The following is a 16,844-nucleotide window of genomic DNA, read 5'->3' as shown; positions in this document are numbered from 1 at the left end:
TCACGACTCCCATACTTACGTTCTGTACACGCACACCTACCTACCTATGTACAAGATGTGCAGACTCTGGTTTAGAATGTGAGAGAATTTGGGCAACTGTGCTCACCGGCAGGCAAGTGGAGGGACGTGCTAGGAGGATGGGGAGGGGACAGAGTAGGGACAAGGGACAGAGAGCGGCAGACTCTCCACTATTGAGAAGAGCACTGAATGTGTGGGTAAGGAATTTACAGTCGTATCCTTGGCGTTTAGGCAGATTAGTCTCTACCTACAAGTGATTGTCCACACAATTTTAGAAGCCCAAAGGATCTCTAAATTCTAATTCAGAAAACAGCAGTCATAGAGATGCAGGGCTCCGGGCAGGACTTCAGTCGGGGCCAAGGGACCGGCTGTGTTAAAAAGAAAGTGACACCAAGACATTGCTGAGCAAGATTGACTGCTGAGTGGAAAAGTTTCCAGCCAAGCAGGGATGGAATTAGCACAGAGCCCATCTCTAGGGGATTTGGTGGGAGGAGGGGATCCGGGGCAGGTCTTTTAAAACCAGAAGGCTTCACACTGTCTCTGTCCCATATTAGGAAGCAAAGTCTCTGAGTCTTGCTGGCTGGCTGTAAGCCAAGGAAGCTGGGCTGGCTGCAGCTGGTTCTCAGCCAGCGTGGGAGCTCATGTTGAGATTAAGGTGGGCGGTGGCCTCTGCAGCATACGTGACAGGTTGCATGTGTCCCACTTGGGTTATGTCCCCTGCCAGTTTTGGCTAGGTGTCAGGAGGCTGGGTGCAGTCAGGGCTGGCCAGGTTTCTGCTTCTGAGCCCTAAACCTCAGAAGGGGAAGAGGACTGATGCATCCTTAAGCAACCATGCCCACGGCTGGGACACCTGAGCCTGGCTTGGCCCTTACACTGGGCAACATCTCGGAGCACCATCATTGGTTGAAGAATGCAAGTCCTGTACTCACCCAAGTGTCCTAGGGGAATGCAGTAAAACTTCTTTTACATCTCTGCCAGATTTTCTTTCAGAGGGATTCTGTGCCTTTAAGAACTTCCTATCCCTTTTATTTCATAGCAACTCCTAAAGAGCACTGTTTTTTTTTTTTTTAAAGCCAATAATGCAAGATGAAAATCAATTGTTTGCAAATTTCAAGTCAATCTTCCCTGGAAGGGGGGGGATGGGAAGATTCGGAAGGAGAATAGGGAAGGAAAAAGAATTCCAAATAATAAAGACTTCAAGAAAAAACTAGCTGGGAGAATTTTGGTCCTCCATTCTAGAAGGTAAAGGGAGTTTGCAAGACTCTCATATTATTTTTACTGAAAGGTCTGCAGAGAAGACTGGAGAACCCTGGAGGGGAAGGGGAAGCTGGAAACTTCCCATCTGCAAGAGCAACACTAGAGAATGTTCTAGACATGAAGGCTTGCACCTGAGGAACTCAGAGGCTGTAACAAAAAGGAAACACACACACACACACACACACACAAGAAATGAAACAAAGTTAAACAAATTCATTATGCAGAAAGAGAACCTTTCCCAGAGTCAGGCACTGTTTTTTTTTTTTTTTTTTTCTTGAAAACGGAGAGGAAGAAGTTGAAACAGAAAACACAGTTAATACATCTTTGTGATTCCTTTTATGATAGCCCATGAGATTGTCTCAGGAGTAGCATATTGCAAATGTATTGCTTATGTCACAGGTACTTAAATTCAGCCATTTAAGAAGGTCACATTGTTTTGCTTAAAAAAGCCTTAGTGGAAAACTCTACTCTTAGCTATGAGACTTGCTGGTGAATGGTCCGGTCCGGGAGGGGGGCATTTTATTCACCCGTGGCAGCCCCGGTAATAATGTAAGGCTGGAATCTGAGAGCCTATAAGCCGTCATGGTTGTTTGCATGTTTCTTCTTTTCTCTGAACAGCCAGACTCATGACACTTCGCACCCCAGCAACTTTAGACCATGCAGTCCCCGAAGACACAGGCAATCCTGCAGGATAGAACGTGGGCATCCCTCTCCGTGGGAGCTATTTGCCCAGAGGATCCCCGAGGGTCCATCAGGACATAAAATGTTAAATACCAAAATGGCAAAATCAGTGTTTAAACATTTGTAAGTGCCCAGGAGGAGGTAACAGCTTTTTTGAAGAAGGGTTTTCTTAGTGATGGCCAATGGAAACTGCTTAAATTTAATTCCGTCCTCCACCTCCTCCTCCTCTAAGAAACCACTCAATATAATAATTAAGTAACAGAGCAGAACAGAAAACCAAGACCTTACCGGGAGAATTTCAAGTCCAGGATTATTGATGGGGCCAGCAAAGTAAATCTGCTCTGAAACATACACAAAACAAATATAATGTTACTCGATCATATTAAACAAAAATGATTTGCTCATATTATCTGTGCTCGCTGTGCACTAGGCATCCAGTGATGGAGAAGAAGGTCTCTGTCCACACAGCTGCTCATATTCTGAAGAGGTCACTGACAGCAAGTAAATCACTAAATAAGGCAGTACCTACATTGTAGAAAGTGCTAGAAGACATGCTGGCTGTGTGAAAGGCACATGGTGTGATGGTTAAGAGGCCCGGCTGGAGTTGGGCTGTGTAGGGTTTAGTCCTGAGACTGCCTGTGATAACTGTTAGATCTGGGATAGTCATTACCTCTTTAGGCTCAGTTTCCTTTTTTAGGATGGGTATAACAATGACAGTAACAGTGTCCACTTCCTGGAGCTCTGAGGATTCAAATAATCAACATAAAGTGCTAATAATAATGTCTGGAAAGCACTCAATTAATAATTAGCTAAAATATCAAATGAGGAGATGCCTTGTTTGGTAGGATGGCTGGCCAGGGAAGGCATCTCTAAGGAGATGATACTTGAGCTAAGCCCTGAGGAGGGGAATGAGGTAACGTTCAGTAGCTCTGATACAAGAATGGAAAGGGTAGATGGTTGGGTAGCCTTACTGAGCAAGAATGATAAGGAGAGAAAGTCCAGGCTGTTGGGAATAGACTTCTAATAAGAGGTCCAGAAAGCTAGAAAGGGTAAGAAAGTAAATTAAGGCAGGGTGGGTTGCTAGTAGAAACAGTGGTAGAGTCAGCTGAATGGAGTTTCCATCACTGCTATGAAGGTCCTAGAATGTGCTGGAAGGACATGGTGAAGCCAGAGGGCAGATGTCTTGACACTGACATTTCAGAAGTGGTGCATTTACTCGTGATGACAACACACAGAATTGATGTGGAAGTCAGTGGTTGAGGTGGAATGATGGAAAACATTAGTAGAAGTCAAGCTGCTGGGACATTACTGTGGAGGGTGGGCCACTCATGTCAATATTGAATATTGAAACCATTCCCAGTTCCTCATAGGGATTACTGCTGTCTCTGTGACCCGATGCAACCCCCCCCCCCCACCAACCCCGGTCTCCTCCCCATCCTCTGCCCCGCCCCAGCCCCACACACATTATAAGCACAATGTCTAAGAGCACAGCCTCTGGGGTTAGATTGTTCTTTTGGCTTTTCTTATTATTAGTCAGCAAGTCACCTGATCTTGCTGTGCCTCAGTTTCCTCAACAGGAAATGAAGTGGGGGTTATAATAATATTCACCTTACAGAGTTGTCATGAGCATCCCATGAATTAATGCAAGTAAAACTCTTTCCATAGCACCTGGCCCATGGTAAGCAGTCAGTGAGTGTTTGCCATTAATACATTGACCAGTCCACATTATGGGCATCTGCCCAGTGCAGACCAGGCACTATGCCTGGTGCTCAATACAACAGTACATGAGAATATTATGTGAGCCATTTGAATCATTGGCCTCCCAGAACTGTACTCATTTGTTTATAGGCTGTTTCCTTCAGTAGCCTGTGCCTTCTTGTTTGCATGACTCCCAGTACATTGCAAAGTCTAACACACAGCAGGGTGTAAAATAGGGTTGTTATAGAAGTTGTTGAATGAGCAGATCCAGAGTCAGGACAAGGGTTTGCCAACCAACTTCATTCTTGCTCATGTCATTGTGATCCTCTCCTTGATGGAAAACTCTGGGCCTGGGCTATGCTGACACAAGACACTGGATTAGGGAATGAGCCATCAGAGCAGCCAATCTGGTGGCGAGGGTGGAGGGATGGTGGAGGACGAAGGAGTTGAATAAATGCTTATTGGTTTATTGATGGCATTAGGTACTGAGCTCTTTTAATGGCACAGTGACTTCCTGCCTCACACAGCCTCTGGTGCCTAACCACCGCTCAGGAAACATTTCGAGACTGACCAAACTCTCTCTATGAAAAGGGGCTTTGGGCCAGGGGCAGCATGGTTGGTGCGTGAGCAGCTGCCCACATGGAAACATATCGGAAGAGTGAGGGTAACCCTTTTGGAAAAAGGCTTCTCCAGGAAATGTGAACCTGAACTTCTACCAGAAGTCCCGTTCTTAGCATAACCTTTGGCTTCTGTTAAATGCTCATGCACCCAACATATCTATTCCTCCTTTCCATGGTCAGTTTCTTGTACTTTGCAAGGATACTGTGCAAACATGTTGGGTGCCAGATGGACAAAATTCCTATTTCATTGCACTAAATGAGCCATTTTTTTTTAAGATTTTTATTTATTTATTTATTTGACAGAGAAAGAGAGAGAGAGAGAAAGAGCACAAGCAGGGGGAGAGGCAGGCAGAGGGAGAGGGAGAAGCAGTGTCCAGCTGAGCAAGGAGCCCAATTCAGGACTGGTTCCCGGGATCCTGGGATCGTGACCTGAGCTGAAGGTAGACACTTAACTGGCTGAGCCACCCAGGCGCCCCTGATCCATTTATATTTGAAAGGAAATATGTATTTGGTTGTGGATATAAGCAAAAGTTTAATTGGAAACTACTTCTCTGTGTGGTGTGGTTTTAGAAATAGAGATGCTGAAGTTCTGGATCTCATCCTTAAGAATCTTCCAGTGCAACTGGGAAAGATACAATGACGAGCTCCACAGAAAGTTAACGCTGTGAGAAGTGAGAGGTGTATGCGGGTGGTGATTCTGACAAGTGCAGACCATTCAGAGGGGGCTGCCTGGGATTCTGTTGTAGTGCTGGCATTCAAGGGCGTAGCGTTCACGTTATAATCTATGTGAGTGGTGCCCCCTGCAGTTGTGCTATGCAGTGGCCCAGCTACTCGTACAACATTCCTTTTTAGGAAATTCTGTCTTCCCCAGTGGATGTTCTCTGACCAAAGCCAGAGCAGTCTGAGCAGGAAGACAAAGAAGAGACCCAGGGCCAATCTATTCTGGCAAGAGATGATTTGTTTTACTCCGGCTCTCCAGCATCCAGGGCTGTTCGCTCTCTGCCGGGTGTGGCAGCTTTTGCTCTCCTCCTGTGACTCCGAGATAGCCTTCCAGAAAATCCCATTGCTTGTGTTGGCAGGAATGGATTTCTGCTGCTCACAGCACCAGGACTGTGAATGCTACGGGCATGAACCAGTCCAGATCACTCACGCTGACCATCAAAGTATGGGACACAGGAGGAGGACCAGAACCCAAGAATGGAGAGTGAGGAGGTCTGTGCATGTCTGGCCTGGCTGGGTTCCCTCGGACACATCTTACCCCTGCTGTATGCTTCTACTGATTGTTCTAAGGTGGCACAAGGCAAATGGGTTGGCCTTGGAGACAGACAGAAGTGACTTTAGGACCCAGCTCTCCTATTTGCCAACTCAGTGTCCATCCTGCCAATTAGTTTCTACACTTGCAAGATGGAAGTGGGAATTTCTCCCCTGCAGGGTATTGGGTGGACCAGAGAACTATATGTAAACTTGCTGAGAAGAGTGAGGTCCCCAGGAAGTCCAGAGCCATTACTTATTGGTTGTGTTATGATCCACTGGATGAGAAGAAAGGAAACGTCATCAAGACTCACTTGGATGCTGAGAAACACATCAAGCCTAGGTTTGAGAACCTTTTGGCAGAGGCAACAGCTAGTAAGATCTGTTCGTGCCTTTTGTTTTAAAAAAAAATGGGTGAGGACAGCTCTTTGAAGAATCACATTAGAATGATATCTAATATCCTGTTCTGCTCATTTTCTGCTCCAAGGTTTTTGAGTGTGGGTTTCACATGCTTATATCCACCACCAAACTGGGCCGAGAGGTTTTCATTAACTCATGAATGTAACTCATACTTTACAGTTTCATTTGAAGGTTTTTGAGGGTCCAGGTCCATGAAGTTTTTGAGAATGGCTCCAGGTAGCTCATGAAACTGTCTTTTTTTTTTAACCTAATGAAACAACACCTAAAATTAAATTCTCGCCCCTTCCATTCTTAGATCCTCCCTGATTCTGAGACTCCTTTAATTAACATTCTCACACTCCAGGACTATAAAAAGAGCCCCAGTATTCCTGTACCCACTCCTTCCTTTCCTCCATTTGAAATCTTTATCAGTTTTTGGTGTGCTGCGGATTAAAGAAATCCACCTCCCTGGTTCGGAACACATGAAGTCATTCCTGCACATTGGCTTTGTTTTTGACCTAGATCTTCGTGTGCTTGGCACATAGTGTCTTTTTCAGAAAGGAAATTGATTTTTAAATTGTGGAAATAAAAGGTCCCAAAGGGTTTTGGATTCGATGGGCGCGAGGTTCTGGGCTGCCCCCTGCTCTACAGCCTTTAGTCCTCTGCAGGCAGCACGGATGCCCGCTGGAAATGCTCCCTGAGCGTGTGGATTCCGTGGGACGCATTCTCCCCATTTTCTAGCCCTTCCTAGTATCTTCCTGCAATTGCCTCCAGTCTTCCAAGTTTATTACAAAAATGTCATCAATATTTAAGCACCAGGAGGATGCTCGACAATATAAAAATACTTGAGTTGTAATTTATCATAAACAGGGCATTTAGTATATTCAGAACAAAGATTTTAAAAATCATCATTTATTTATTTACTCCAGCTTTAAGTCTTTTCCCTACCAGCCAGGCCCAGTGGAAGGGAATTTTGGGGGGAGCTGTGCTCGATTAGGAGGACACAGGCTTCAGCCTGCCCTGCAGGGAGTGGGGGCACCTCGGAAGCTGAGGAGGCCCCTTTGGGGGGGGCTCCTGTGGGCAGTGGTCCCAGAGCAAAGAGGGAGGAAGGAGAGTGTTCCAAGCAGACTGGGAGCCTTGCCTCTGGAGTGAGAGGGAACGAGCACATTACTTCATCTTAGTAAGCTCTAAATATAATCTTCACTCTTCTCCCTGCCTCCGGGCATTTCCTTTAAGACACTCAAGTCTGGCAGATGGCTAAGACCCGGGTGCTGCTCCTCATCTCCTCCCAGATTTTAGTTCTGCTTTTTTTTCAGTCTCTGACCCTGAAGGGTGTAGAAAATGCTTTCTGGTCCCACAGGGCGCTGAGCTAGTTGCTGGTTAGGGCCCTTGTTTAAATTCCTAATATGCTTGCATGCCTGGGCACTTGGAGGAGTGTCTCCTGCCTCCGGGGGGGTAGGAGGGTGGCGATTGTGGCTGTAGACAGACTCCCTGTGGGCCTGAAAGCCTTGAGGTTTCATCTGGGTTTCAGTGGATGGGGTCCAGGCAGTGCGGGCAGGTAGCTCCAGGCCCAGTTTTTATTTTTTATTGTTTATTTTAATTAATTAATTAATTAATTAATTAATTTGGTGTGTCTGACTTTGTCAGCCTTTCTATCTCCTGGGCCATTTCGCCTTTTATTCCCCCAGAATCTGTGCCTTCTTTATGTCTTTTTTAAAAATTTAATATTAAGATTATTTATTTATTTATTTGAGAGGGAGAAAGAATGAGAGAGAGAGAGAGCGAGCGAGAGCATGAGAAGGGGGAGGGTCAGAGGGGAAGCAGACTCCTTGCCAAGCAGGGAGCCCAATGTGGGACCTGATCCTGGGACTCCAGGATCATGACCTGAGCTGAAGTCAGTCACTTAACCAACTGAGTCACCCAGGTGCCCACGTGCCTTCTTTATGTCTTTCCTGAGGGTGGCCACCAGAGGACTTCAGTGTGGTAAGCACGCCTGTATCACCTCAGAAGTGATCTGAGTGTCCATGTGCAGTTGCACAGGCTGCCAGCCGAGGGCCTGGGTGGGAGCCCAAATCCAGCTCCTGCTCCATGGGCCCAGGCTCTGCAGCCTGGTCTGGGCTGGGTCCCACCCACAGATCCTTCTGCTATCCTGGCCACATCCCCTAGCCAGTTTTGAAGTCAGGGCAGCCTAGGTAGCATCAGCCATGCCTCTGACATTGTCCCAGGTCAAGAGCCTGGCACCTCTCCATACTTTCCCTCTGTACAATGGCCTACATAGGACAACCACAAGGGCATTATCCTCTGGGAGCCCTCAACCCAGGAGGACTGGAATCTGGGGATAAATTCCATAACCTCCCCACCCTCCGAGGGACTATTCTGACATGCACCCTGCAGTTGCCCATGGATCCCAGTGGAGCTGAGCCCTGATTCCCATCCTGGTAATCAGTTGCCTATTTATCCCTTCCTGGCTTTTCCTCCTGCCCTGAGTCCCCCGAGCTCCTTGCTCATGCCTGTTTTCTGGCAATGCTTCCTAATAACCACCCCCCACCCCCACCAAGTCCTTGTCTCTGGCTTTGCGGGGGAGCCCCAAATCAACAACGCCTCCTGGTAGAAGGTGAATTTTTCGTAATTTGTACCATATGAGCTAGCGATGGTCTTGGAAAGCTGGCTGTCGATATATTTGGGCCCGTGATGCGGGAGCCACCAGCCCAGAAGCTAAATCTGAGCAGCCTCAAAGCTGCTCTCTGACTTCCACGTGGAAGAGCGGGAGGAAGAAGGAATGTCCCGGATCGTCCCTAAGAAGGCTCGGACCCTCACATTTTGGAGAAGACAGGAGTTGAGAGAGAGGGACAAGGAGGTGAAGACCACGCTGAGTGGGCAGGTGGGAGGTGTGGCTGAGAGGGAGCCAGCAATCTCGGGAAAGAGGGGGCAGGGGGAGGGGGAGAGGTGCACAGTTTCTAGTGTCTTCATTCAGTTGCGTGGACTCTTACTGGCCCTAAGCAGCGGGCCACTGTGGGCCAATGTGGTGTAACCTGTAATAAATGAAGTGTGTTCTATAAACTGATTTGAAGCTTTGAGGTTCCTGGGCCTATCAAATGGCCCTTTAACTGGGAGAATTTTTCCTGTCGCTACTGGGAGCTCAGTTGTTAGAAAATGTTCAATTTTTTTTTTTTAAGATTTTATTTATTTATTTATTTGACAGACAGAGATCACAAGTAGGCAGAGAGGCAGGCAGAGAGAGAGGAAGGGAAGCAGCCTCCCCCCTGAAAAGAGAGCCCAATGCAGGGCTCGATCTCAGGACCCTGGGATCATGACTTGAATCAAAGGCAGAGGCTTTAACCCAATGAGCCACCCAGGCGCCCCATGATCCCTTAACAGAGAACTTGTATCTCTGCTCAGGTAAATGAGTGACCATGTCATCTGTGAAGTTCTCCAAGTGGTTTGACTTCTGTGAGGACATTTTCATTGAAAACATAGAGTTTGGGTTCTCCTTGGATTATGCACAATCAGTTGGCCCTTTAACGTGGTACACAGAGGTCAGGCAAGACAGACTGGTTTTCCATTTGGGAGTTGTGCAGGCTGCTAATGCCCACCCTTCAAGACATCTGTGTCCTTATCCCCAGAGCCTGTGAGTATGTTACCTTCCATGGCAAAAGGGACTTTGTGGATATACTCATGCTAAGGATTTTAAGATGGGGAGAAGAACCTGGATTGTCTGGGTGAGTTCAGTAAAATTACAAGGTGGTTACAAGCCAAGGAAACTTCTAGAAACTGAAAAAGTCAAGGAAATGGATTCTCTCCTGAAGCCTCCAGAAGGAACACAGTCCTGCTGACACTTTGGTTTTGTACATCTGACCTCCAAAACTATAAGATAATACATTTGTGTTACAAATTTCTAAATCTGTGGTCATTTGTTACAACAGCAGTAGGAAACTAACACAGTAGTCTTGGATTCAGAGGGGAGGCTCCAGGCTATTGACCTGAGAAGGGGCCATGAGAGATGGCTTGTTTCAATCTGGGTCCCCAACAAAGGGCCCTTCAGAACCATAACACCAGCATAACCCAAGATTTCGGCAAAAGAGAAGGCACTTGGGATTGCAGCTTGGGCTGGGGACTGAAATTTTCAATATATATTCACATACTTGCATTCAGGATAGATTGTTAAAAAAATTAGAGCAACATAGAAACTACTAGGTCAGTGATGTCTAATGATGTTCTGCAAAGATGGAAATGTTCCATATCTTCATCATCAAATATGGTAGCCTCTAGCTAAATGCAGCTAGTGTGACTGTTGGCCTCAACTTTTAATTTAATTTAAATGGAAATGATTTAAATAGCCACATGTGACTAGTGGCTATCATATTGGATAGTGAGCCACATACATAATTTAAAATTTTCTAGTAGCCACATTTTACAGAAAGGAAAAAGGAAGTAAAGTTAATTTAAGAATATATATTTTAACCCACATCGTAAAATATTATAATTTCAAAATGTAACCAATATAAAAATATTAAAGAGATATTTGGAAGTCTTTTTTTCATACTCTTTTTTTTTTTTTTGGCACAAAATCTTCAAACTTTAGTGTGTATTGTAACTTCAAACACATCTCATTCTGGACTGGCCACATTTCTGGTGCTCAATAGCCACTTGTGACTAGTGGCTCCTCTACCAAATGGTGCCAGTTATCTATTTTTTAAAAAGATTTATTTATTACCTTAAGGGAGAGAGTGAGTACACATTGTGAGAGGGACAGAGGCAGAGGGAGAGACAGAATCCCAAGCAGACTCCTCATTGAGCACCAAGCCCGATGTGAGGCTCAATCCCACAACCCTTAGACCATGAACTGAGACAAAAATCAAGAGTTGGATGCTTGCCTGACTGAGCCACCCAGGTACCGTACCCCCAGACAGTGCCAATCATTAAGTCATTGATGAAGAATTGGGGCCCAGAAGATGAAATGATTTGTTTCCAAATTTATTCCTCTTACAAGACCTTTTGGTCTTTGCTGCTCAGTTTCCCTCCAAGAGATACATAACTTCTGGCAGTAAGAAGGGAAAGAAAATTTAAGTTTTCTTTTTCCCCTACCGACTTATTTCTGAATTTCAGTGGATAAATACTTAATGCAACTCTCAAAATATAACTTGTGAATTGGTGGGCTGATTGGATTTCCAGAAATGGAAATGAAGAAGACAGTGCTGGGGAGAAAGAAGAGAAATTGAATTGATCTCCAGAAACCTGGGGCAGACACAGGAAACAGCAATGCGATGGGAAATAATGGAACAGACATTGCAGAGGATGGCTTTTTTCAGATTGGGGGTCTCTGAGGTCCATGCATATTGGGGCTCTCAGGTTGTTTGTTAAAATGGAAATACCAGCAACCGTGAGATCAGAGTTTTGGAGTGGTCCAGGGAGCTGGGAGTCGGTCTTCTTAATTGGCTTCATAAATGATTATTACATGGGAGTGTGGGAGCTGTTGAGCCAGAATTTTGAAAATCTACAACAGGCTGGGAATTCATAAAGGAGCTTGTATTGTCTTAGAAAATTAAAAATGCTTTATTCCTAGGTCATCATTAGTTGAAATATGCTGGGTTCAGCTAAACTGAATCTGTGACTGATGGCAGAGGACAGTTCCAACACATTATTGGCTCTTACAGATGGGCTCGAATTTGTTTATAGATAGAGATTTCTCAGGGCTGTACGATTCCTTAATAGGCAATATGTTTCCCTTTTTCCTTTCCTTCTTTCTTTCTTTCTTTTTTTTTTTTTTTTTTGCAATAAAAAGTCCTCTTTTCTTGGTCATTGCTTGTACCCTCTCCAGGGTGACCTTTGTTCTGACTTCTATTTTTTGCAGTTTAAGAGCGTGAGTTTTCTGCTAGTACATCACACACCACTGTTTTTGTTGACTTTCTCCATCACTTTGCAACAGTGGCGACTGACCAGCAAATCCACAGCAGCTGGAAGGATGCAGGCAAAGAATAAAACATGAAGAGGAGGGCTGAAGGTGAAGATGGTGCTTCAAATGTCCAGTGCCAGGAAAAATGCAAATGAGCTCTCTCCCAAGGCATGAAGAGCCCACGGAGACTCCCCTGTGTCGGCCACCAGAGGGTACGCAACTTGGACTGGAGTCGTGTTCCTCTTACCTCGAAAGCTCTACTGTCCCTGAAGGCCTTGTTAAAATGCAGACTTCCACTCTGAGATGGATGACTTCAGGGACCCAGAGCCCTTGCTTGAGAAATCCCTAATCAGCTGCATGAAGTAGCTTCCATTTATCATGCACGGAGTGCTTACTCTGTGCCGGACTCTGTTCTAAGGACTTTGCATGTATTACCACGTCTTCTCCTTCTAACACTCCCATGAGGTCACTCGTATTTTCCTTATTGTACACAGGAAGAAAGGGATGCTTTTCAGAGAGAGTGAGTAGTTTGTTTGAAGTCACATAAACACGGGTGGCAGTGATAGTCCACCTCTGTGCAGTTTCAAACCCTAACTAAGCTAGTGGTTCTCAAGGTGGGGGCCCCTCGTCCGGGGACTTGTAGATGTACTAAATTGAAAACTGGGGGTGCAGTTGACAAGTCCTCCAGGTGATGAGATGTATGTGTGAGTTTGAGAACCACAGGGCTGGGCCAAGCCTCTTGCTCTCCAAGGCATTCCTGTAGTGGGATGAGGCAGGCCCCAGGAAAGTCTTGGAGAATAAAACCATCTTGGTAGCATGCTCTTGCAGTGAGAGAATGGCAGTGGGGTCTGTAATGGCAGGAGAAACTGAAATTTTCCAGGTAGCTGAGAACCATCACACCCCCTGCCCCCCTCATGGGTCTATTGATTTATCCAAGGAAAGTGGAACCAAGGCACGCGAGTCACCATGTAAGCCCTCTTGTCATCTAGGGAAAAAGGATGAGAAGCTGGGATCCGGAGAGATTGAGAAGGAAGTTACAGGGACAGCAGAGCAGAAAGCCTGAAGCAAAGCAGCTTGCAGAAGCAGGTGGCCTAAAATGGCCTAGAAATCAAAGGTAAGCAAACAAGTGGGACAGAGATGACAATCCAGAGAAGCTGTATTTTAAAATTGAGGCCTCAGATAAAGCCCCTTGTTCCCCTTCTCTCAGAGCAGAAATCAATGACCGTAATCCTGGGGCTTGCATTTGTTAGTGTGTGTGCAGTGAATGCGAAACAGTTGAAAAGTGAGGCTCACGGTGGGGGTGCCTGGCTGTGGGCATGCTTTATAGAAATTGTCAGGACCTTCGGTGTAGATTAATGGTGGAAACTCTTGAAGGGAGCACTTGCCTGGAAGGTGATTTTGTCCTGTGTTTTACTACAGCAGTGCAAGGCGTAGACATTTTGCAGAAAGCATCTGTGGGAATTTTCTCCAAATCTAGGCAATTTCTAAACTTCCTCCATTTCACAGACCTGTGAAAAGGAGCATAGAGAAACAGAGAGAGCTAGGGCGGTAGAAATCTAGCTGATGAGATGTGAATTGCTCATCTAGGTAGAATTGTTCAGACCTAATTCTGAATCGTTACAGACATTGAAGTTGAGACGTTTCTGCAATTAATATTAATGATGCTCAGAGGATGGCCAGATGCACTCATCCAGCATAATACCAGGACAGATGACAGACACCAGAGCTAACAAAGGGGAGGGAGGACAGGTAGCCAACACGAACATCCCCTATGCTTCTGCTTTGTCTGATTTGTATACGTAAAATCAATGAATATTATAGCAGGATCCCTTAGCTGCTGTCAGAGATAATATCTGCCTTGTGGGAAATGTCATGTCAGACTTTATGTACAGTTCTCATGGGATCTACTCTGCTGCATATTGAAATTCATCTAATTACAATGCATTCCCCACTTTGGACAAACACTTAAAGTAGGAACATTCAGCTTTACATAAAAGATAAACCAGGGAGCAATTATTTCCTTGACTAAAAGGTTCTCCAGCTTGTAAAAGGTGTCACTGTAATATTTATTTTAATTACAAGCTTTCCAGATGCAGTTAAAATTAAATCCGCAGCTAATTTGTTTCTGTGGCCCACATATTGCCTGAAGTGTGTCAATATCTGTTGTATGTAACTGCTAGCAGATTTTGCTCTTCCTGGAAGGTGGTTAGCCTATCCAGAGTGAGACAGGTGCACCGTGCACTAGCAGTTCTTGTAGGGACTGCTGCTTTCTGTACCTCCCTGGGATTCTGACATGCATATGACATCAAGTCCTCCCAGCTTTTCACTGTGCCTCAGCCATGTTGGTCATGGCAGCCAAGGTCTCAGAGAGAAGCCCTTGACCTACTTTAAAATCATATATACCTAGTGTACACAGGCACGCGTGCATGCACACACACACACACACACACGTGCACACCTATGAGATGCTCTTATTTAACTCTTTCAAGCCTTTATTTTAATTTTAGTTGGTTTTGGCAAGAGAATGGGTTCAGCTAATATTCACCTGTTAATCCTATGAAGCAATAAACAAATCATTTTTGATTTGATTTGATTTGCTAATTATTACTTAGTGCTGTGAAACCAATGCTTTTCACCTGGGTTGTGCTCAAAGAGGTTTGGGCAGAATCAAGCCCAATAGCTGATGTGTCTTTGCCATCATGAGTGAAAATGCTGTGTTCATTCTATTTATTTTAAGGTACTAATCTAGGTTTTTGCCCAAATCTCCAGGTTCATTACAGTTGAGGATCTACAAAGTCCTCCATGTTATATTCTGGACAGCCAAAACCTGAGCCGCTCTGTTCCTTTGAGTCCCCCCTACTCCACTTTCTGTTTGGGTGGAATGTGTCCTGGAAGGACCTCTTCCTACTTCCCACATTGACCCTTCAGTTTCATGTTCGACAGTAAGTCCCACAATCAGTTTTACACTCTGCTTTTCATTTCACTTTCATCTTCCAGAGATAGGGTATTCTAGGAAAGTCGCTGAACAAAGTGAACCCCGATTTGTAGAGAACGGATATCAAAGTATGTTGTTCGCATGACAAACCAGAAGGGAATGAAAGGGACTTCGGTGAACTCAACTCATTTCCAAGCCAGAGCTATGGGGTCTCATTCGTGGTGGAGGTTAGTGTCAACAAATCCACATTTTGGAAGAAGTTTCTATGTTAGACTACTGTGGGTTAGTCTTGTTGGGGCCACGGGGACAAATCACACCTCTGTGGATAGATGTCACATTTCCAGGAAGGAAGCGGACATTGCCACTTCTACTCATTCTGGAAAGAAGTCAAGCTGGGAGCATAAAATGAGAACTTTAGAGGCTGACCTTAGACTGAGATAAAAGAACAAAATGGAATAGGAAGACACAAGAAGAGACTTGTTCATTTACTCCTCAGGAAATCCTGGGACCCTGAGCACGTGGCATACTGTTAGTTCGCCTGCCCCCACCTTGGTTCCGTGGGGGACCCTCACCCGGGTATATAAGCTGCTGCACATCCCTCAAGCTGCTTCACCCCCTTACCTCCAGGTTCCTCATGTCATTGCCATGTTTATTGTTTTCTAATGTGCCAGGCATGCAACAAAATTTTTTTTTTTTTTTTTAGTATTCACTATTACTTGAAAAAGAATTATGGTTTCTCACTTCTATAGATGAAGCAACTGAGAACCAGAGAGATCAAACAATCCTCCAGAAAGAGGGGCCTTCTGTCCCCAGCCTGTAAATGGCAGCTATGGGAGGGCCGGAGACCATCAGTCCTGCTTTCTGGTGTTTTCAAACAGGTCTCTTTTCCCCCTGCCACCGGCTCATGCACCAGTCTTTATGTGAAGTCCCCTTTCTTTGCCCCAGAGCTGGTTTGTTGGCCCTGGCAAAACATAGGTTAAAGCAAAGTTGTTAACATTTTCCAAAGTAACCTAATCTGAATTTATCCTGAACCTTAGGTGAGTGCTCACCATGGTGAAAGCCAGGGAGTACTTGTGCTCAGGAATTCTGGCTAAGAGCCCTGAGTCCTCGTTTTCCTTATAGCGGTCATTCTCAAGCCTTAGTATGCGACAGAACCATCTAGAGCAGAGCTGACAGGCTGTGGTCATGGGCCAAATACCCCTAATGCTTCTTTTTTAGCAGCCGTGAGCTAAGAATGGTTTTTACATTTTAAATGGATCCAAAAAATCAAAAGGAGAATAATATTTAACAACACAGAAAAATTACGGGGAATTTACATTTCAGTGTCGACAAATAAAGTTTTATTGGCACACATCCATGTCCATTCATTTCCATATTGTCTGTAGCTACTTTTGTGCTGCAGAAACCACATGAGCATGTGGCTTGCAAAGCCTAAAATATTTACTACCTTACTCTTTACAGAACAAATTTGCTGATCTGTGACCCAGGGGGCTTATTAAAAGACAGAGTGCTAAGCCCTGACCCTAGAGTTTCTAATTTAATAATTTTGGGTGATGGCCAAAAATGAGCATTTCTGATAATTCCCGAGATGATGCTGATGTTGCTGGTCTCAGAAACACACTTCGGGAACCACCACCTTATATAATGGCTGGTTATGCCCAAAATGCTTATTTGATTCTTATAATTTTGTTGTATCTTTTAAATCCTTGTTTCCAATTCTAGTGGAGGCTGAAAAGAGTCATACTTTTCCAGCAGTATCTTCTTGATGTTCAAAGAGAATATGTAACAGAAAGGTTTAGAGCAAGTTCCTGGAGTTCAGCTTCCTGGAGAGAGAAATTCAGGTCTACCACTTGGTGGTTTTGTGACCTTGGGTAAGTTTCTTAACCCTTTGGGACTCAGTTTCCTCATCTGCTGACACGAGGATAATAACAATAGTGTCTATCCTTCACAATGTTGGTGCAAGCCATAAATTGGTTAATATATAGAACATACCTGCAAAGGTTCCTGGTGTGTATTAGATGCTGTGATAATGGGAGTTGTTACTGAGCTATGCCTGTCTGGGGTTAAGGTAGGACTCCTCAACCTTGGCAGA

At 45.0% G+C, this 16,844-nt stretch overlaps 1 protein-coding gene across 2 annotated transcripts in view; it reads right to left on the bottom strand.

Moving 5' to 3' along the window:
* LY86 (lymphocyte antigen 86) overlaps nt 1–16,844 on the bottom strand; it is a 56,402-nt gene that overhangs the window by 2,108 nt on the left and 37,450 nt on the right. For both annotated transcript variants that reach the window (XM_080807112.1, XM_080807113.1), the window contains exon 4: nt 2,245–2,297. In XM_080807112.1, coding sequence (XP_080663238.1) covers nt 2,245–2,297 — 53 coding nt within the window. The remainder of the gene's footprint in view (nt 1–2,244; nt 2,298–16,844) is intronic.

Source organism: Martes martes, assembly GCF_963455335.1.
Source record: "Martes martes genome assembly, chromosome: 6".
NCBI lineage: Eukaryota > Metazoa > Chordata > Mammalia > Carnivora > Mustelidae > Martes > Martes martes.
The sequence above is the reverse complement of the archived record's forward strand: the minus strand, read 5'-3'. Positions and strand labels throughout refer to the sequence as shown.